We start from the raw sequence: 21945 nt of genomic DNA on the forward strand, positions 1-21945 counted from the left end.
AAAGCTTCTGTTTATCAAAGGACACCGTAGGAAATAAAAGGAGAGTCACAGAGGGATAGAATCCCTTGGTCACACGTAGGTTATTAGTTTTCTACTGCCGTCTCTACTCATTAACAACAATTTAGTGGCTTAAGAACAAAGGAAACGTGTTATCACAAAGTTCTGCCGGTTAGAAGTCCGACGTGGGTATGACTGGGCTGGAAGCAAGCTGTCAGCAGTGCTGGTTCCTCCTGGAGGCTCCAGGGGAGGGTCTGTTTTCTGACCTTTTCCAGCTTCTGGAGGTCCCTGGCACGTTCCTTGGTTCACGGCCCCTTCTCCATCTTCAAAGTAGCGACAGCACATCACTCCAACCCTGCTTTCATGGTCCCATCTCCCTCTGGGTATAGCCAGAACAGGTTCTCTGAAGGACTCACGTGATGCGACTGGGCCCACCTGGGTATCCCAGGACCATCTCCCCAACACAAGATCCTTCATTTAACCACACCCGCCAAGTCCCTTTTGCCACGTAAGGTGACATGCTCACCAGTTCTGGGGATTAGGGCAGGAAATCTTCAGCAGGGGAAACATTATTCTGCCTACCACAGCCTATTAAAAAATACCATGGTCTCATACCGAGAATATTTAAAGAACTCCTACCAATCAGTAAAAAATTTTAATAGCTCAGTAAGAAGTGGTTAAGAGATTTGAACAGACACTCCACAAAAAATGATATCCATAGGACCAATACATTTATAAAAAGCTTCTGTATTTTGTTGGTTCTCAGCAAAATGCAAATTATAACCAAAACGAGATGCTATGACACACTCATCGGGACGGCTAAAATGTGAAAAACTGACAACACTAAATGTCAGGGATGCTGCAGGGTAAGGGGGGTTTCATATGCTGCTGGTAGCAATGCGAATTGATGCCACTAACTTGGAAAAGTATTTGACATCAACTGTTAGAGTAGAAGACACGCATTCCCATAACCCGGCAATTCTACTGCCTGACGTGGAAATAACTGTTGTGTGCCCCAGGGGCCATGCCAAGAATATCTATAGCCAAGCTCTTCACAGCAGCCAAAACCTGTCATCCACCCAAAGGCCCGTCAGGAAGAAGGCAGATAGCAATGCAAAGATAGTCACGCACTAGAAAGCCACGCAGCAGTGCTAACTGGACAGCTACGGCCACACGCAGGACGGACAGAGCACGACGCAGCAGCTGGCGGAGAAAGCTGGATTCACGAGAGTATGTACTGTTGGCTCCACCTTGTACAAAACTGTTTTCTAAGCAAAAATGACCTGCCGTGTTTCGGATGCCTACTTAGGTGGTAAACGTATACCAGGAAAACAAGAAAGTGGTTGCCCTTGGAGTGGAATGGGGTGGTCACTGGGAAGGGCCACAGATGGCCTTTGGGGTTCTGGGTGGTGATGACAAGCATGTGGGCCACACGATAATAAAAATACCTAGACTACACTTTTCATTTTATAGACTTTTGTGTACATGTTACGTTCACGATTTTATAACCATTTTTAAAGAGAGGGCACACCCGCGATCCAGGGATGTGGGCAACGTGCACATCTTTTCCTGACGTCCACGGTCATTGACTCAGTAACTGAGGAGAGGTCCCTGCAGCCCACCTGGGATTGACCAGACCCCACCAGGTCCTGGCCACAGTCTCTCAACAGAAGTAAAGTCTGCTAGTTGAAACTACACTTTTCTTCCTCAGTAGGTAAGCATCTTATAAACCCAGGAAGATTATAAGTCTAGAAATGATTCATATACTAAAAGCCATAGAATTATGACTTTCATACTAAGAAATCTGGATAGGTTTGGTATCTCATAGTCTCATGACGTTTAAAGAAGTTGGCCTGTTGTAAAGAAAGTCTCATAAATCCAAAGTTAAATATGTCATTAACTCATTGACTTAGTCTTGTAATGTTATCTGGAAAGCTTGGTACATTTATTCACAGTACTGGAATATGTAAGAAACTCCGGGCTCATTGCATTTCTAAGTGAAATCATTAGATTTCTAAAAATTAATTAGTACTAAGAAGGTTTTGTCCACTAGGCTTTTGAAATGCCCAAGAAGGAATTGAATATATTACACTTATTATCACCATTCAAAGTTTTGAAAGTTTAATGAATTCGATTTGTCGTATTCAAAGACCCTTAAAAGCGACTGTTAAGATTTGCAGGTCTTGGGCTTCCCTGGTGGCGCAGTGGTTGAGAGTCCGCCTGCCGATGCAGGGGACACGGGTTCGGGACACGGGTTCGTGCCCCGGTCCGGGAAGATCCCACATGCCGCGGAGCGGCTGGGCCCGTGAGCCATGGCCACTGAGCCTGCGCGTCCAGAGCCTGTGCTCCGCAACGGGAGAGGCCACAACAGTGAGAGGCCCGCGTACCACAAAAAAAAAAAAAAAAAAAAAAAAAAAAGATTTGCAGGCCTTATGAATAGAAAAACAAGATCTGTATGCCAAACGTAAACTATTAGGCTAAGTTTTTGAATCTGTAGCTTTTGGAAACCAAACCTTAATTTTAAAAAGCAGAGTCTTTCCTAAACACAAATGCCTCTCAAACTCAAATCATCAAAACTCAGTGATGTTTCGAACAGCTCCGTGCTGGTACCTGGGGGAGGATCAAATAAGCGAAATCCCCCAAGTCTGGTTCCCAGCACCCTCTCCTGAGCAGGAGGGGAGGTGGGGCCCCACCAGCAAGGTTTCAGCGCATGTGGGGTCATTCCCCCAGCCTTGTTCTCATCACCTTTTCTCTTACTAGTGAATATTTTTATTACCCAAACTTCCCCTCTCCCAGCTTACGCTGTGGAGGCTCTTCCCTTACTCCTGTGGAGTCCGTGTTTGAGACGCCCTGTCCACCCCTGCCCTCTTACGGACCAAGACAAACGAGTCCCTCTACCACTGACCTGGAGGGTCTTTCAGCCCCGGTCAGCTCATTGCCCCTCCTGCCTCCTGTGTCACCGTGTCTGGCACACACTTTATCTCTTTATTTAACACCCCACCAGACGTTGCTCTTACAGGGTTGCACAGCCCATATTCCTCTTGACCTATCTGCATTCTCGCTTTTCTTTTTTGATTATATATAAGTTTTTAATATTTATTTTTTTACTGAAGTATAGTTGATTTACAATGTTGTGTTAGTTTCAGGTGTAGAGCAACGTGATTCGTATATATATATTCTTTTTCAGATTCTTTTCCCTTATAGGTTATTACAAGATGCTTAGAGTTCCCTATGCTATACAGTGGGCCCTGTTGGTTATCTAGTCTATATATAGTAGTGTGTATCTGTTAATCCCAAACTCCTAAATTATCCCTCCCCCACCCCCTTTCCCCTTTGGTAGCCATAAGTTTGTTTTCTATGTCTGTGAGTCTGTTTCTGTTTTGTAAATAAGTTCGTTTGTATCACTTTTTTAGGTGCCTCATATAAGCGATTTCATATGATATTTGTTTTTCTCTTTATGACTTACTTCACTTAGTATGATAATCTCTAGGTCCGTCCATGTTGCTGCAAATGGCATTATTTCATTCCTTTTTATGGCCGAGTAATATTCCATTGATATATGTACCACATCTTCTTTATCCATTCATCTGTTGATGTACATTTGGATGGTTTCCACGTCTAGGCTATTGTAAATAGTGCTGCTGTAAACACTGGGGTGCATGGATCTTTTCGAATTAGAGTTTTGTCTGGATATATGCTCAGGAATGGGATTGCTGGATCATATGGTAGCTCTATTTTTAGTTTTTTAAGGAACCTCCATGCTCTTCTCCATAGTCACCCATGATGTAGCTCTTACCCCATCTTCCAACTCTTTTTCAGTCTTTCTTGCTGTCCAACAAACCCCCTTTCATTTCATATATATATATATTTTTTGACATAGGTCTGCTGGTGATGAATTCTGTCCTTTTTTGTTTTCTGAAAACATCTTTACTTTGCCTCACATTCAAAAAGTATTTTCACTGGGTGTAAAACCCTAAGTTGGCAGGTATTTTCTTCCAGCACTTTAAACATGTATTTCCGGATTCCATTCTTTCTGCTGAAAGTCTGTTGCTCCTCTGAAGGGAACGTGACTTTTTCCCTCTGGCCCTTTACAAGGTTTTCCCTTTTTTGCCACGATGTGCCTGCGTGGGATTTTCTTTGAATGTGTCCATTCTCTCCACTCTTTCAAAGACTTCAGTTACACACATGAGCCTCTTTTTCCCCCGTGTTCCACGTCTCTCATGCTATTTTCTGTATTTTTATTCTTTTTTTCCCCTCCACATTCAGTCCGGATATTTTCTGTTGACCTCTATTCCAGTTCAATAATAAAACCCTTTCCTCTGCTAAGCTGTCAAAACACCTGCCCAGCCTCCCAGGATTGGCAAACGACCCCAGGCGAAGATACCCGCAAATACAGCCACCCGATTTCTATTTCCGCTAGACTTTATTCTGGGAATTCCTTGCAATTAGCCATCTTTAACGCTTAGGAAGAGTGCCTCTGAACTTTGTCCAGCTTTTAATTTATTTTCAGAGGAAGTGTGGTGCTCATTGTCTAATCCGTCATTACTGGAAGTGAGGGCCTGAATGTACAGTTTTCTCTTCTGACGCGAGTTATTTTCTCCTGGCCCTGGAGTTTGCTGGTTAAGCATTTTTAAATCGTCACTGAACATTCATTTGAGGAAATGGTCATCAGTCCTATGGTTGAATACTTCTATTCCAGCTGGTGTTTCGTGGCCACAACGTTGAATGAGCACATCCATGTACACAGCTTTCTCTCATCTGTGGGGTTTTCTAGAAGTAAGTTCCTGGTGAGCGTACGGATTCAAAGTGTGTGCACTTTTCTTTAGGACGTGACACTGTATGTGAAAGACTAAAATCATAAACCACTTCACCATAAAATTATCTGTGTAAGCCGTGTAAAAAGTCACTGTAATAACTAGATCTTAATTCAGGATTTTTTTTCGACACTTGACTTCCCTTTTCCTCTGGGTCACTCCTGCCCGTGCTCTGAGGATTGACTGAGAAACTGGGGACATGTGGCTCAAGGAGCCTGGACATGGTTTGGGGACACGCTTGGTCGTCACCTCTGTCCACTTGACATGCGGCCACGCAATTCCTACCATGGCTTATCTTCAGAATCAACAGGAAACTTCAAAAAATACAGGCTCCAGGCATCACCACTGAGATTTTGCTTTTGCAGGTCAGAGATGGGCCTCCTGAATCTGTATTTTTTAAAATTGATTTTATTGAAGTATAGTTGATTTACAATGTTGTATTAATTTCTGCTGTACAGCAAAGTGATTCACACACACACACACACACACACACACACACATTCTTTTTATGGTCATTTCCAATATGGTTTATCACAGGATATTGAATATAGTTCCTTATGCTGCACAGTGGGGCCCTGTTGTTTATCCATTCTATATATAATAGTTTACATCTGCTAACCCCAAACTCCCACTCCATCCCTCCCCCAACCCTTGGCAACCACAAGTCTGTTCTCTATGTTCTGAGTCTGTTTCTGTTTCGTAGATCAGTTCATTTGTGTCATATTTTATTTTATTTATTTTTATTATTATTTTTTTTTTTGCGGTACGCGGGCCTCTCACTGTTGCGGCCTCTCCCGTTGCGGAGCACAGGCTCCGGACGCGCAGGCTCAGCGGCCATGGCTCACGGGCCGAGCCGCTCCGCGGCACGTGGGATCTTCCTGGACCGGGGCACGAACCTGTGTCCCCTGCATCGGCAGGCAGACTCTCAACCACTGCGCCACTAGGGAAGCCCTGTGTCATATTTTAGATTCCACATATAAGCGATATATTTGCCTTTGTCTGACTTAACTTCACTTGGTATGACAATCTCTAGGTCCATCCATGTTGCTGCAAATGGCACTATTTCATTTTGATGACTGAGTAATATTCCATTGTATAAATATACCACACGTTCTTTATCTGTTCACCTGTTGATGGGCATTTAGGTTGTTTCCATGTGTGAATCTGTATTTTAAGTGCCTCCCCAGGTAGCTCTGAGGGACAGCTGGGCTTAGGACCCACTGATATGCTAGTTTCAGGGCTAAGTGTGCTGTTGGATGATTTCAGGGCAAGCAAATGAAAGCCCTGGGCCGTCTGGCCCATCAGAGCAGAGCTTGCGTGAAAGGAGACAGTGGTGCTACAGGGCATCAGAGCTGAGCTAGTTAACAGGAAGACATTTGGGTTAGAATCCCAGGGACACAGGAGTGGTGGAGCCAGACAGGTTATCAGCTGAGCGACCGGGAGATGCCCAGGCCGCTCGCAGCGCTCAAGCTTGTCAGACCCAGAAAGTCCTGCTTAGTTACTCGGCCGCTGCACCGAGAGCCTCCCAGCCTGCCGGACAGTCGTGGTTTTTGTTTTGTTTTCTGAAGATGCGCTCTGCCCTTGGTTCCCACGCCTCGGTCACCAGCTGATAAGGCCTTTCTGAGGTGGTGGGGAAACAACTTGGACGTCCTGCTGTCCAGGGCACCCGGCCCCCTCCAAGGAAGGGCTCTACGGAAAAGCAGGGCCAAATCCACAGGAGGAGGTGCTCCCGACGTCGCGACAGCTGCCCCTGGCCTCGCTGCACGAGTCGTCCAAGGCGACGGCAAGCTTCCCACACCCGCAGGTCTTTAGGGCAAGATGGAACGGGCACCCATCGGGGCTGCAGAGGAGCTGGTTCTCGCTCCATGTGAAAGTGTGGACCGGAGCAGCTGCGCCTCGCTTCCAGTGCCAAGATTTGGTGATTTCTATTCCCACCCCAATTCGAATTTAGGACACCCCTCTTGCAGGCGCAGGACTCTGGGAGGGCCGTGTTCGCTCCCTTGGGACAGATGGACGTTCCCAGATGGTGCCTGGTTCTCCCAGCTTCCTGACTGGGACTTGTGCCACAGAGTGGGGTGGGCGGGTAGAACTTGCAGCCTCCCGGGAAGCTCCAGGAATCAGATAATTGGCCGCCCCCCACCCATATGGCTCATGAGTCACTGTGACAATGACAACCAAGTTGAGTAGCTCAAGGGTGGCGGAAGAAATGGATAGGAAATTGACGGGAGGCAAAGTCGGCTCAAAGCCCAGAGTGGGATTCAGGACGAGGATGAGATTGCGGGTTCCCCCCTCCCCTCCCTGCACCCCATCCCTCACCTAGGCCACCTCTTCGTAAAGGTAAGTGACAGCTGACTATTTAATATACAACTTCATATCTCAGGGCTGTAATGCAATACAAACTTGTCTTGGTCGCACAGGGCGTGCGGGGGCGGGTCAGCCCTGCAGCGATCCAGACACCCCCAGCCCCGGACTCCAGCTGCTCCTTCCTGAGGCACGTCTCAGGTTGCATTTCTTGCTGCTTCACCTCCACGCCTCCCTGTATCTCTCATCTTAGGGAGGCTTGCTCAGAGCTTCCAGGCTTGGGCAGAAAGGCTCTCACTCCCGAGGCTGAGTAGCTCTATTCCAAAAAATATCTATATATACTTCACTGCTCGTTGGAACTCAAGGACTTTCAAAAAGTCCATCTCTTATTGTTTGGGGTCTAGAGCTGTTCGGGGATTTTCCAACTCGGTAATACCCCAAATTCCTGGACACTTTATTTTTTGCTGCTTGCAAATGGCTCGGGTCTTCCCTAAGCTCTTCTTTTTCTTGTAACGCCTCCTCAGACAGCCAACACAGAAACACACGCCGCTGAAATCCTGGATTTGCAGGATCTGTCCTCGGAGCCCCAGAGGACACGCCATGGGACTGCTTTCCAAGTTTTCAGAAGCAGGCCTTGAATCAAACAAGGTTTTTCGCCCTCGACGCCATGCGCTGGCTGCCAGGCTAATGCCGCCCACTGAGACTTGGTTGCAGTCGCACTGCTCTTAGGATGCAACTTCTGTTCAAGACTTCCGGGATGACAGCTGCTGTGACAAGCAGCCCTCACACTGCAGTGCAGGGCACACGCATGTGTGCTGAGGGCCTCGGGCTTCTCGACTGGGAGGCGGCCCGGGGTCTCTAGGGCTGGTCCAGCAAGAGGCTGCATGACGTCTGTCAACATTCCATCTGTAGCTGTTATGAATGTGGACGTCCAGCCGGGCTGGGCAGGCAGTGAGGAGGTGACGGAAGGCTGACTCCTGTAAGGACTCAGAGCTTCAGGCTGGGCCTGGAAGAAAGAAACACAGACGTCCCTTGCGTGTCACCCACTGCCTGAGTCTTTAATTTATGACGTTTGTAGGATGCCCCCTCTAGACCAGGAGCTCCTTCAGAGAGCAGATGGCCTCACCTGCCCGCCAAAGAGGGCTTTGCGGTCGCAGACGCCTCCTGAGGGATGGCGAGGTGGTGGCTGGATTCTGTCTTTCTTCATTAAGCAATTAGAACTGCTCTAGTGGAGCAAAGAGAAGGCCTTCCCTGGCCTTGAGGGAAGGGGGTCCAGGTTTGGGGTTTTTGCTCTGTTGCTAGTGGCTGGGCTGCAGTTTTAATGGCCACTGAGCCTCCTCTCAGGGTGACCAACCCTCCTGGTTTGTCCAGCTCTGAGGGGTTTCCCAGGATGTGGGAAGTTTGGTCACCGGGAAGACCCAGGGTGACCAGGACAAGGTGGTCACCTCACTCTTCCTGATCGGAGGCTACAGGGAGAGGACAGAAGCCATAGGGCAAAGGGCACTTTGGGTGCAGGGGGAGGAAGGGATGGGAGAGGGGCCTGTGAGCCCCAGGGGTCCAGGGCAGTGATATTCCTCTGGGGACGGGGTCACGCTCCCACAATGCACAGCTCTCGCTTGGTGGCAGGCTGTCCTCTTCTCTGCCACTTTCAACCGTTTCTAAGAATGTCGTTCCCAGCTCTTTGATCCCATCCTAGGTGATACCCCCTCCTTGGTTGCTTTAAAGTGCAAAACTCAGACCCCAGGGCACAGGTGTGGACCAACCTGTGCAGAGAGGAGCACGGCTCTCTCCTCCCTGGTTCTAGGCTCTATGCCTTCATTAATGCAGCCCCAAACAACATCCTATCTGTGGTGAGCAGTATCGTGCTCCATCTGGACCCAGCGGAGCCTGAAACTGACCAGATGGCCCCTTCCAGGTCCTTTTCTGGTAAATAGCTCTTAAGGCGTGGGATTGTTGGAAAAACTTGTAACCTCAGGGGAAGGAAAGGTGAAGGGGCACGAGACCAGTGGATTCCGGTGGCCAGGGCAAGAGTGTCAGGCTGGTTTCGGGGTTTGGGGCCAGTCCCAGCTCCCAAAGTTCAGCTCTGCTGGAGGGAGGGGTGATGTTCCTAATGCCAGCAGAGAGGGGGAGGATTCTGATGGCAAAGAAGGTAGACAGCAAGGCTTCAGCTCTGACCCCGCAGAGCACACCCCGCGCGGGTGTGCGCAGAGGCCATAGAAGGACAGAGCCTTTGCCAGAACCCCGCCCACCGACGGCGCCGCCCTCCTGTCCTGGGTCTGTGCGCACAGCAGAGCGGGGGCCCCGGGGACACAGCTCCCGACACCCTCGACGGAGCAGCTGCCAGCCCAGCTGCCGGAGGGGCAGGGAGGGAAACTGTGGGTGGGGGGGTGGAGGTTCCACCAGCCACCAGCCAGCGGGCTCCACCTCCCAGGTTGTGAAACACCCACCGCAAACTGAGGCCTGGCACAGGCGGGGGGGGTGGGGGGGGGCGGTGGGCAGGCCCTGGAGGGCAGCCCTGGAGCAGGCAGAGACGCGGCTGGGAGGGAGTCACGGCCAGCTGCGTGGGGAAATGCAGGCGATGCCCACGCCCCCGGTCACTGACCCCTCGGTCCGTCCCAGACCCCACGCTGCTCACTTATTATCCTCACTCCACGAGGTCCTCCAACCCACCCTGTTATCCCGAGTCATGTGACAAAGAAGACTCAGAGAGGTCAAGTGACTGGCCCAAGGTCACACCGCCTGGACCTGGCAGAGCCCAGGGAGTCCAGGTCTGTGTGGACACAAAGACCTTGCCCTTCACCAGCTGAAACAGAAACTTACCAGTTCTTGAGATTGGCCAGGTCCATTCTGGGACCCCTCACCTTGGGAGTCCCGAGCCCCAGAGCCCACAGACAGTACTGGGTGGCCAACACAGGCCCTATAAACCTGTGTTGACAGCTGGCCAGGGCAGGGAGCCCAAGGTGCTGGGTGGTCACCAGTGCCAAGGCCGGGGAGCCCGCAGAGCCCCGGGCTCGGCCCCCCAGCCTGGCCTGGACTGGAGGGGAAACTGGGTGGGGGCCAGACAAGAGCAACAATTGTGTCAAGAGCCCCAAAGCCACTGGGTGTGGGGATGGGGGTTCCTAAGGGTTCCATCCATAGGGCCACCCCCGCTGGACGGGAGAAGGGGCCTTCTTCCCATGGGGAGAGTGTAAGGTAGACAGAACCAGAAATCAGACTGGAGTCTGGGAGGAATTGTCAAGGGACAGAGTAGAAAGGGGAGGGGACAGGGGTGTGTGATGCTGTGGGGAATGGAAATCCAGGGGAGGGGGTGCGCCCTGTCCCGGAGGTGTTGTCACTTCAAAGGAGGGGGGCGTCTCTTGGAGATGTAGGCCAGCCTTGCTCACCTGCATCTGGACGACCGCCTCCCCGCTGCAGCCGGGATTTTTGGGTGGGCTGTCAGGACCTTCCAGATAAATGGTGTCTCGGTGAAGCACATTTCTCTACCAATCATCAGGGGTCCCTGCCACCAGAGCAAGGCCCCCCCAGGCTGGGCCTGTGCCCTCCCAGACCACAGTGAAGAATCTGAGGCCTTTGCTCAGGACCCCCCAGTCCTACGCCTTCCCTTCTGCCAGCACAGACACCAAGCCCTTGGAGAAGCAGGAGGGCAGGGCAGGGCCAGTAGACGGATGGGGAGAGCCCAGACCAGGGGACATGCCTGGCCCGGGCCCAGGCTCCAACCTTGCCCCAAACCCCTGCTTGCGGGGGGCAGCCTGCGGCCCTGAGACAGCTCTGGTTGGCCTGCAGGAGCCAGCTCTCACAGGGGGCCAGAGGAAGCAGGACCAGAAGCTTCTCTCCCCAGGGCCACCCAGAGCCGGCTGGCCTACAGTGACCTACGCAGCCTAGTTCCTCAGGTGCCCACCAGCCGGTTACACCTTCCCTTGGCCCCACGTGTCCAAGCACACACTGTATACAGGTGGATGCACATAAAATGCAAGTGAATTATTACATGAGGTCAGTTCCCTCAGCCCCCTTGCTCCCCAAATCCCTCGGACCTCATTTTCCTAAGTACTTAAAAAAAAAGTCTTAGCAAGTCCCAAAAGCAAGAGTGTTTGCAAATAAATTACAGCAACAGTCCCATTAAATGTTTCTAAAAATTGTCTTTTTTAACTCTTAGCCCATCTCTCAATTAAGCAGATTTTATACATAACACTTTAAAAAAGTTTCTGGTTTGCCAAGCAAAGCCTGTTTCTGTGTTTGATAGTTTTATTTTTACCTTCCGCAATAATGACGGGGCACTTAAGAAATTAAGCTTTTTCTCAACAGGAATTTCTCAAGATTTAATTTCACAACATGAATTATAACTTCAAAGTTAGGACTTCTGGAAGGGAGGGTCCTTTCCAGGAAAATCTTGGTTCTAGGACCGAAAGGCTGAGACACAAGATCAAATTCCTGTCCTGCCTTTTCCAGCGGAGGCAGTGGGCACCTCTCCGCTGTTGAAGGCTTAGTCCCTGTGAAACGCAGTTCGTAGGGGCAGGTCAAGGTGGAGGGTGCCTAGGAGAGTCGCCAGCACCAGCTCACAATCCTGACCGTGGCTCCTGGGGCGTGCAGGTGAGGTCTTTGCTGCTCTCGAAGATTGGGCAGCAGAGCCTGGGACTGACGTATGAAGAGTTGCATTATGTGCTCCCTGGCAAAGAGACCGCACCCCTCCAGGAACTGTCATCCCGCCAAGACCTCAAGGAACCAGGTCTTCAAGAAAAGAAAGAGATGATTGGGTATCATTTTATAGCAGCGGAATCCTGCATCTAACACTAACCATCGTGTTTTACGGTTTGACAGCTTCTGTCCTGGGGACCGATCGGGGCCCCTGGCTGAGCGGCTGTGGCCCCGTCCTCGGGCTCGGGGGAAGGAAGGGCTGCCCCCCTCTCCTGAGCCCACTCCCCAGGCTGTCCTGCACTGGCTCGTCTCAGGCCTCTGGGCCAGCGTGAGAAGCAAGAGTGGGGGTGCGTTCCAGGAGCAGTGGCTCCTGACCCTCAGGACACGGCACCTTCCGGCAAGGCGAGACCACCATGGGCCCTCTCCCAGAAAAATCCTGGACATGCCACGTTCTATGTGGCTTTGCACGGTTCTTAGACCCTTGGGGAGCAAGGATGGTAGTAACCACCTTGCACCTTTCTAGATTCTCTCCGGGTAGATGATGCTGCTAGAACAGACACAAGCGGGTTTATGAGGACCCAAATAGTCAGGCAAGGGTTAGGGAGCGGCCAGCGCCGGGACAGGCTGCCACCTGAGGACGGGGGGCTTCTTGGTGTCTGGCGGTGGAGGCAGCGGGAGGAGAGAGCGCGACCCTCCTCAGCAGACACAAGTACAGGTGCTGAGGGCACTGGCGTGTCTCTCAGAGACGGCTGCCTGGAGAGCTGGAGTCTCCCCGCCTGCAGGTCTGTGCTGGCGCAGCTGCAGGGCGCTGTGCACTGAGATCACCCTCCCCTCTCCTGCAGCGCTCCGAGCAGCCCCAGCCGCTCCTCTCCCACTTCCTTCTTTGTTGGTGGCGAGGGATTCCCAGGCCGCCATCACCCTTTGTGGACAGTGGGGGCCCAGGAGCCTGGGCGGTGTGGACTAGCTGGGGCCGGGAGGCTGGGCCTGCGCAGGCCACTTCACCTCTGAGCCTGGGGTCAGAGGACACTTTCTTGAAGGGCCGAGAGTAAAGACTTTAGGATGTGTGGTCACGTGGCTCGGCCTCTGGCCCTCTACTCAGCCTGAGCTCGAAAACTGCCTGGAGGCCCAGCAGGGAGAGTGACACTTGACTGGTACGCAGCCCCACGTGCGGGCCCTGCTCTGTGACTCTGGCCTCAGACCATCGGAAACACCTTCAGCCCAAAGGGCACCTGCAGAGCCAGGTCACGGGGACAGATGGACAGACAGGGGCGCAGGTCAGAGCATGGAAGTGACGAAGGAGTCCCGCGCCTGCTGTCGGGTAAGCAAGTGTCTTTATTGAGAACATGTATGTCTGGCAAGATCTGGATTAGCATTTCCTCTTATCCTCGTGAGTGGGACAGAAGGGTTGGAAGTCAGTGGAGGCACAGAGAGAGAGCCTCCTGCCCAGGGGACAGGATGCGGCTCTGCTGCTCCCGTGGCGCTAGTGACACGGAGGTCCGCGTCACCTTCCTGGGGAGGGCTCTGGACCGGCTGCCCCGCCGGGCTGTGTGCAGAGGGAGCTGCTCCCAGAGGCTCTGGCCGGCCAGCCCCGCCCTAGGTGGCCCGCACCTTCATCTCCGACACCTTGTAGCTGTAGTTGTACCCCTTCCCTGACCTCCAGTTGATGCCGTTTGCAAAGCTCTCGTGGGGCCCCCCAAGGTAGCGACCGTTCAGGTTTGACACATGACAATCCTTGTACCACCAGGCCCCCTGGTACTGCACAGCACAATTGGCAGTATTTTTGTCGCTGTCTTGATCTTTGGTGGAGAAGGCGTTGTCGTTGTGGGACGTCAGGGAATCACCTGCTCAGAAGGAAAGGTCGTCTAATTGGCACACAGGGCTAAGAGGTCCCCGACGCTGGTCCAGGTCAAAGCTGCTGTGTCCGGGTGTGCAACTCCAAGGGGTGCCCCTCACATGACCCCAGGGAGCATCCCTCTGCTGATGTAGTGGCCTTGGTATCCCCTCATCTGGTCTGCTCCTGCCAGCTAACAGGCATCCTCTCACTTAGGGGGAGAACTCTTTTACTCCTCAGGGGAGAATTCCAGTCACAAGAGTGGGAATGGAGCCTTCAGGGAAATGGGCTCAATTATCATCCTTCCCCGTTTTTCATCAGAAATGGTAGTTAATGATAATGCCACAGCTTTTTGGACTTTGTCATGGGTCACATCAGCCTTGTGGGTACACTTAGGTGTGCGTAGTATTACCTTACCGTGTGGATAAGAAACTGGTGAGGTTAAGTCCCCAAGAACATCACACACAGAAGAGGCAGAGCCAGGACGCTAAGCAGGTCCTCTCTGCTTCCCCAAACCCCGCGCTGAAGCCCAGGCCACTGCTGTGCCCCGCGCGGACTCTCACCTGCACTGCCCCCGACAAAGGCTCCCAGGACCAGCTTGTACTTCTCTGCCTCACCCGCCATCTTGAATGACTGGTACTTGGCAAATTGGTGGTTGCCCTCAAAGTCCACGAGGTCTACCCGTAGCTCGCTGCTTCCTGTTGGAGGTGGGTGCTCAGGGCCCAGCAGAAGGGACCCTCTGCCTACAGGCACGGGGGGGTGGGAATGTGGGCTTTAGGGGACGTCTGAACTTGGCATCGGGGCCAATTCACCGGGAAGGTGTGAGAGGCTGGGCTGGTGGGAGGACCTCAGGGATGCCTCCCTGTTTTCAAATAGCTCCCCTGCTGCTCCATCAGCCATGCCTGAAATTCCACAGTCAGTGGACCTGGACGGAATGAAGCCTCGCTCTAGGGGGAAACCCTAAATTCTCCTGCAAATAGCTGTGAATGCCATGGCAGGAAACCTCTGTATGTGTCGTTTCTTCTGCAAGGATTTCAGGCACATGAGTGGACACCGTCAAGGTTGCCATGAGGGAGTGGAAGGATTAAGAAAGGATTTACAGGTTTGCCGTTGAACTCAGGACCAGCTGTGAAGCTGATTCTGTGGAACGGAGAAGTGGGGTGAGGGGGCCTGCGTGGGGACCGCCACATGCACTGAGCGGGAGAGGCAAGGGAGGGGCTCCGTGGGCCTAAGATCCCAGTTTCAAGGAAGGACCAACCGTTGGAAGTGGGAGAAGGGCCACCCCGATCCAGATGGCCTCCCCCTCACTTCCGACTCTCGGGTTCTAGACACGATCGGTCCCGAGACCAGAAGTCGTCTTCACTCCAATAATCCACCTGCTCCGATTTGAACACTCCGACAGTGTAAGAGAATACACGTCCTAGGTTCTCAGAGTAATAACCCCTCCTGCTGTCACACGTGACCACCCCGGGGGCCAGGGGGAGCGGGGTCCTCTGGCCCACATGGCCCAGGGCTGAGGTCAGGGGCATGTGCATTTCAGGCACCCCACCACAGAGCCCCCGGCCGCGGCCCTACCCTGGGCGGTCAGGGCGTGGATGTTGTCATTCCCCAGCCAGAACTCCCCCAGCTGGCTGCCGAAGCCCTGCTTGTACGCGGCCCAGTCCCGGTAGAAGTCCACAGAGCCGTCGCTCCTTCGCTGGAAAACCTGCGCACGATGGGGAGGGCTGGGGAGACGGGGCCCCACTGCCGTCCCCCCACAGAGCACCCCGGCCACGCGCGGGAGCAGCGCTGGTAGCTCACCGGCATCACAGGCTGAGGACCAGAACGTGGGTTTCATCCAAGAGCCCAGGGGCAGCCGGGGACACCCACATGGGCCAAGGAGGAGACGGGCTCAGAGAGGGCAGGCGGCAGGCCCAACGCCACACAGCTGGAGAGGAGCGGGCACCTCCGGGCCTGAGCCCCCAGCCCTGAGCCACGGGACTCCTTCCCATGTGTGCCCACAGCCCCCCCGACATTTCTGATTCTCCCGACCTCAGTGAAAGGACGGGGCAGCCTCTGCCTGGAAGGAGTGGACGGTCTCACAAAGGCCACTAAACAGTGCTCTGCCACCAGGTGAGGCTCCCAGGCACGCCCACCCCTGCCAGGAACCCCACGGCCATCGCTGGGTGAACCCCACGGCCATCGCTGGGTCCCCCCCACTCACGGTCCACCCCCCGCCGTCCACGTCCATGTCACACAGCACGGTCAGGGGCCGGCAGTCGGGCAGGTAGATGGTGTGCCAGCCGCTCAGAAAGTGTCCCCTGGTGAGCAGCTCCTTACAGGTCCGAGGTCCTGGGAAGGGAAGCCGGGGGAATGGACGCCAGGACAGGAGCTCTGGGCGGGGCAGGGGGGAGGGAGAGGGGGCAGGAGGGAGAGGCAGGGACACCTGCCTGGGGGAGGTGGGCTCTGAGTCCTGGGACAGAGACGCGGCCCCCAAGGCCACCCGGTTGTGACGGCCAGGCCCCGTCGACCTGGCCATCCCCACCTCCCAGGGCTGCCCCCGCCTAGTCTCCTGGGCACCTGGCCTCCTCCAGGAATATACTCGAGTTATCCAGGCAATGGCTGCCTATCACTCGGGTAAGTGGGGAGTAAGATATGGGCAGAGAGGGTTTTGTCCTTGGAAGGTGGAACCTGAGTCTGTGCAGCTGGCCTTCTGGTCGACCCCCCCTCGCCCACCCCCAGCAGGAGCAGGTCCAGGCGGAGGTGCGGGGGTCGGCGTGTGTGCAGTCACCTGTGGCACAGGAATGAAGCTGCCCCGGCTCTCCTGTTGTGGGGAGCGAGGACATGCACGTCACACGTCTGGAAACAGCGCCCCCACCCCTCAGCCCCGTTGCTCTGTGAACACAGCTCTTTGCAGGACTCTCAGCCTCCAGCCCTGCGGATCAGCTCCTAGACTCAGCGTCACTGGGCTTGCTCGGCCCCCACTGCATCCGGCCTGCCTGGGGGCTGGCGGCCAGCACCGTCCCGCGGGGCCCTGGCTGGACCGCCGTGCCGGCCACCTCGCCTGGCCTTCACGGCTCACGGCGGTGGAGGTGCAGCGCCCCCAGGCCTATCGCTTTCCACAGCCCATGCCCGCAGCACAGCCTCTGCTTGTGGAAAGTACTGGGGAGCATTTGGTATGTGGGTCTGGGCCCCAACCTCGCACTTTGTAGCCAGAGCATGTGACTGTGTCTTGGCGTTTTGCCTTTTCTTGCTTTTACAAATTTTTAAATAAATGAGCATAAATCAGAGCATTATAAGCAGAATGTCCAAAATCATGTAGCAAAGCGGGATTGCCAGTCACCTGGGTCCAACTCCGGAGCCTCTGGGCTTTGAGCGCTCACCAGCCGCTGACAAAGCAGGCAGGGCTCAGGGGCCCCTCCTCCCGCACCCATCCGCTGCAGGGCCAGGGCCAGGGGTGTGGTCTGAGATCCTCTCCCACGTGGTGCTGGCCGTGACCGAGGCCTCTGGGAACCCCCAGCCCCCTGCAAAGCCTGCCCAGTGACCCCAGGGAGGCGGAGGGGCTCACCTTTCTCTCCGCCTGCGCCCTTTTCCCCTCGGTCTCCTGGGGAGAGACAGGAGAGGCACAGGACGTCTGGTCAGTGGACATCGACCCTCCGCTCTGGAAACCACCCAAGTGCTCACTTCCTCGGGAGCTGGGGCCTGGGGGGCGGGGCTGAGGCTCTGGGCACCACACGTGCGTGCTCCGCGGCCCACGCTTTTCCAACGCCTGGGTCTCAGCCGGGCGAGTTGCGGGGGGCGGGCTCAGAGGCCTGGATTCTTCCCTGGGTTATGAGAGGCTGCTCTGGACCTGGGGCCCCGGACCCGGGACCCAGTTCACACGCTGTCTCGAAGCTCTTTGGAAACAGGAAATAGGACAGGTGCCTCTCTCACTTGGCCCCCCTCCCTCTCTCTGTCTCTCTCCCATCTCTCTCTCCACCTCCCCCCTCTCGCTCTCTGTCTCCATCTCTCATGTCTCTGTAGACAGGCCCCGGGGTCCTGCTCAGGGGTCCTAGCTCTTCATCACCTTTGGTACCTTTGGGCCCGGCCGGCCCTGCCTTCCCAGGGACTCCGGGAGAACCTCGCTCTCCTGTAAATTCCAAAGATACATCATTGAGGAAAAGGCAACCTGAAGAATTCTACTTGAGCATCTCTGCCCTAAGGATACAGCTCCGACCCTCCCATCCAGCTGCGGTATCCTCAGGGTCACTGCCCTGGGATTCAGCCCGAGGGGGCAGCAGCCGGTGAGGACAAAGCACTCACGGCCCCCCGGTGCTGACCGGCCGGCGCGCCCAGCTCGGGCTCCAGGGAACCAGCAGCGATCTGGCTCCCGACCACCTCAGTGTAGCAGCCCAGGTCCAGGTCACCGTCACGGAGCCCCCCCGGGGGCCTGGGACCAAGAGCACATCCTCAGAGACCCTGTCACACAGGCCCCTCCGGCCCCTTGGCTCTGGGAGGGAGGCGGGGCCCTGCCCTGTGCTCAGTCCTGGACGCAGGGGCGGCCGGGCGCAATTATGCCTCCCTCTGGGGTGGTTCTCTCTCCACCTCCAGAGAGGAGGGGTCGGGAGCCACGAGGCCTCCCAGGTCTGCGTTACTGATGTGAGCAGGGGGCTAGGACCACCCAGGGCCCTGCCCCTCCTCCTGAGCACTGAGGGGAGGGTCAGGAGAGGCGGCCCCAGGCTCAGTCAAGGCAGCAGGAGCGTCTGCCGGCAGCCTGCCCTCCCTGGGGAGTGTGGGTGTGGGGGGTGGGGCCGAGGGCGCGCCGGCTCGGCTTGGGGGGGGCCAACCACACCCACTGGTGGGCAGCCGCCCCAGCCCGGCCCCTCCTCCCAGTGTCCCCCCAACAGGAGCCCCAGCCTGGAGCCCATCGTGGTGAGCACACGCAGCCCTCCCATCCCCAGGAGCTGCCCTGGGTGCCCACGGTCCCTGAGCTGGATGCCTCCCAGGACGTGAGAGGCTGGGGACCTCCGAGCTGGCCCTGTGTCCGGAGCCCTTGGAGCACCCACTCACACACAGGTCCGGGGCACTCACCCCTTGAGCTGCGTGCACACCTGCCCTTCATACCAGGCTCGGGGCCCGAAACCCCACAAGGGGGCCACCACGTCGACGGGAGGGCTGTGGAGCGCTCGGGGGCCTTCCTACTGCGTTGAGGTCCAGCCCCACCCTCCCTGCTGATGGCTGACTGCTCTGAGCCCCAGTTTTCTCATCTGCGGTACAGACAGAAAACGCTGGGGCCGCAGTTTTCAGGTGAGAATACCGAGGTACGCGTGGCTTGGAATCTGGCCCACGGCCACGTAAAGGCAGGGCTGGATCGAGGACCGGGAAGCGGGTGTTCTATGGAAGTGGACCCCGATGTGAGCTCATAGACTAGCTGCGACCAGCCCCCTCCTCAGGGAATGACAGATCCCGCTGGGCCTCGGGGGTCGCTCCTGACGCCAGCTCTGAGCAGGGTCGTGACCCAAGCTCCCGACCTGAGACCCGCAGGGGGCAGTGCCCACCCAGGGTCTAATTTGAGAAGAGCCGGTGCTCAGTGACCCCCACCCCCGAGGGCAAGCACGTACCCTTCTGTCCATTGGCGCCTGCCTCTCCTTTGGGCCCTGCGGGTCCTGGCAGCCCCGGGCAGCCTCGGAGGATGGAGAGCTTGTCGGAGCCCTCCAGACCCACCAGCTTCACCTCTGCAGAGAGACACAGAGCACCAGTCAGGGAGCTCGTCCTGGGCCTGAGAGCCCTGCAGAGCCGGCGACAGGCCACCCGAGCCACGGGGATCTGCCACGCGGCGACCTCGACCTGGGCCCTTGGCTGTGGCCCGAGTCACCCGTCTCAGATGAAGGGTCAGACTGGCAGTGAGTTTCCCACCTCTGGTGGGCACTGGTCAGGTGTGGAGGTGATGCAGGGCAGAGCCCTGGCCTTGTGGTCCACCCTGCCTGAGCCAGCCTCCCCCCAGCCTCAGTGCTGGATGGTCAGCCTGGCAGTGAGGTGTTCAAAAATGTTTAGTCTCCGCTTTTGAGAAGTGATGATTGCAACTCACTGTCACGAGGAATAAGGATATTGTCCAGAAGGGCTTAGCTCGGGGCCCAGCCCAGTTGGCTGTTAGCGCACGGGCCTGTGGCTTTCAGACCCGACCGCTGTCAGGTCCTACTCACCTGGTGTCTGACTCACCTGGACAGGTGTCGGGGGCGGAGGCCACGGCGCACAGGAAGGTGGTGGCCAGCACTGCGGGCCCTATGGCCATGGCCACTCCACGCTGCTCCATCGCTCTGCTGTTGGCCGCCCGAGGAGCCCCGTGCTCTTATAGGGCTGTGGCCACGCACTGTCACCTCTGGCCCTGTTTCTCCTCCCGGTGGGGACAGCCAGTTCCTCCCCCGGCTTGTGGCGCTTGGAAGCAGCCTCAGCTGGTTCTCTTCCAGGGCCCAGATCCTCCTTTCTGAGCATCTGACTTCCGTGCTCCCTGCGGACCAGCCCCACTTCCCCTTGGCAGGGACATTTCCCTCCAGCCACCAGGCCCCCTAGGCCCTGCATAGGGAAGGGCCAGCCCCGCCCCCCCCCCATCACCCAGCTCAGCCCAGGCCACACCTGAGGCCTTCTCGGCAGGGGGGGTTGGGGCAGGGTTTGAGGAATTCATCTGCATTTTATGGGCTTCAAGTCTACAGAAATTTAGAAAGTTCTCCTGGGGTCTAGGGTGATTAGAGGGGAGGGCGAGGAGAGCAGGATGTGTGCAGTGGAGATCTCCCCAGGCCGGTGTGCCGTGGGCTTCCGACTGCAGTGGACATGCAGCAGGAGAGAAGCAGGGGTGGCCAGGCCAGGAGCATCGCAAAGCGTGGCCCTGGGACCTTAACAGAGGCTGGACGTGAACCCGACTGCAGCAGTTCCAGCCTGGGGGGCGTGGAAGCGGGGCCAGGTGTGGGGTGGGGTGGGGGAGGGCATGAAATTGCTTGGGGGGGGCATTCAGCACCCACCCCAGGAGGGACCAGGCTGCGTGCTTTTCCCACACCTCCCAGGGAAGGGCCACACGCTGAGGCTAGCTGTCGCCGGGACTCCCGTTAGAGATGGAGGTGGCAAGTTTGTTCCCCCAACCCCGTCCCAACAGCCCCTGCCCAGGTGGGGTGTTGGGATCATGACCCCACGTCAGACAGACTCATGTGAGTATCAAGGGTCCATCGGAGACAATTTCAACGTCCATGGGGTGTGTGGCCTGAGTCTATGACCGCTGCTCAAAGACCTCCACTCTGCAGGGGAGAAAAAGTAACGTTCTCCCCACCCTCTGTGTTCTCAGCTGAGACCCCTGTAATGCAAGACAGAGTAACAGGAGAAAAGCACAGAGAAGGTTCTTAGCACAGGTACTCTGTCCATATGGGAGACACCCTGGGGAATGAGTAATTCCCCGAGGTGGCTTAGAATTCAGGACACAGTACTGTCTCAGGAGGGGAAGGGGAGGGGGGAAGGCATCTTAGACAAGAGGAGATGGTTTTAGGAAAGGGGCCTGGGCCTTGCAGGGCAGGCGGAGGTAGGCTAGTCTGTGACAGTTTGAGTGTGGTGTCCACCTCTGGTGTCCTCTCCTGTAACGAATCAAGGGTCCATCTTCCTGGTTGATGACGCCCCCGGGAGGGGCTGACAGCGGAGTTTCTTGTGGAGGCTCTGTCTTTAGGCAGAACGAGGGAGTGCACAGAAAGCTCCCCCTGTATTTGCTGGTTTTCAAGCACCCACAGCTCAAAATAATCAATACAGTGAAGTGTGTCATGCAGCGGATTGACGGGGGTGTGTGCTGCTGCTGGGATGTAAACTTCGCAAGAGCAGGGGATGCCAGACCTCATCCATCATGAGGACAGACTCGGCTGGCAGAGGTGGGCTCCCTGGGGATGTGGGCTCCCTGGGGATGTGCAGACAGAATGCGAGAGAGACCCCCCCGAGCTGGGGCTGGAACAAAGCCCCTTAGCACCTGTGCTATGGGGGTGAGGGTTGCCCTCCTGGCCGGGGCTGCGCTTCTCACTGAGTGTAGACGGGGCGAGAGGCTGACATTCACAGTGTTCGTACTGTAGCGTCAATAAACTGATGTCCATTTGGCATTTGGGGTGTTGGCTTCATTTAAGAGAATTTGGCCTGTTACAGTAACAGCCTGATAATCCAGTTGAAAGTGCGACCTTGAATAATGGAACGAGTTAGTGATTTTATGGGGAAATCTTGCTGTGTTTATAGTTGATAGTCGAGACCCCTAAATTCATCACGTTCATATGTTTACATTAGCAGATTTCTAAAAATGAGCTTCTACTCGGAAGGTTTTGTTAAAGGCAGACAACTGAAACCTGAAAGCACAAATGTGAATACATTCATTTTGAAAATGCAATTAAGACGTTG

General features: G+C 55.5%; 1 protein-coding gene across 1 annotated transcript; it reads right to left on the bottom strand.

Moving 5' to 3' along the window:
• Window positions 1-13254: 13254 nt before the first annotated feature.
• On the bottom strand, window positions 13255-19399 carry LOC101271084 (ficolin-1-like). The gene is made up of 8 exons (XM_049711466.1): window positions 19155-19399; window positions 17630-17683; window positions 17123-17158; window positions 16346-16378; window positions 15779-15906; window positions 15151-15280; window positions 14139-14318; window positions 13255-13585 (listed from the first exon to the last, which is right to left on the bottom strand). The coding sequence occupies exons 5-8, from the start codon at window positions 15803-15805 to the stop codon at window positions 13338-13340; spliced, it is 585 nt and encodes a 194-aa protein (XP_049567423.1). The 5' UTR covers window positions 15806-15906; window positions 16346-16378; window positions 17123-17158; window positions 17630-17683; window positions 19155-19399; the 3' UTR covers window positions 13255-13337.
• Window positions 19400-21945: the final 2546 nt, after the last annotated feature.

This window comes from Orcinus orca, chromosome 6 (assembly GCF_937001465.1).
Source record: "Orcinus orca chromosome 6, mOrcOrc1.1, whole genome shotgun sequence".
Lineage (NCBI taxonomy): Eukaryota > Metazoa > Chordata > Mammalia > Artiodactyla > Delphinidae > Orcinus > Orcinus orca.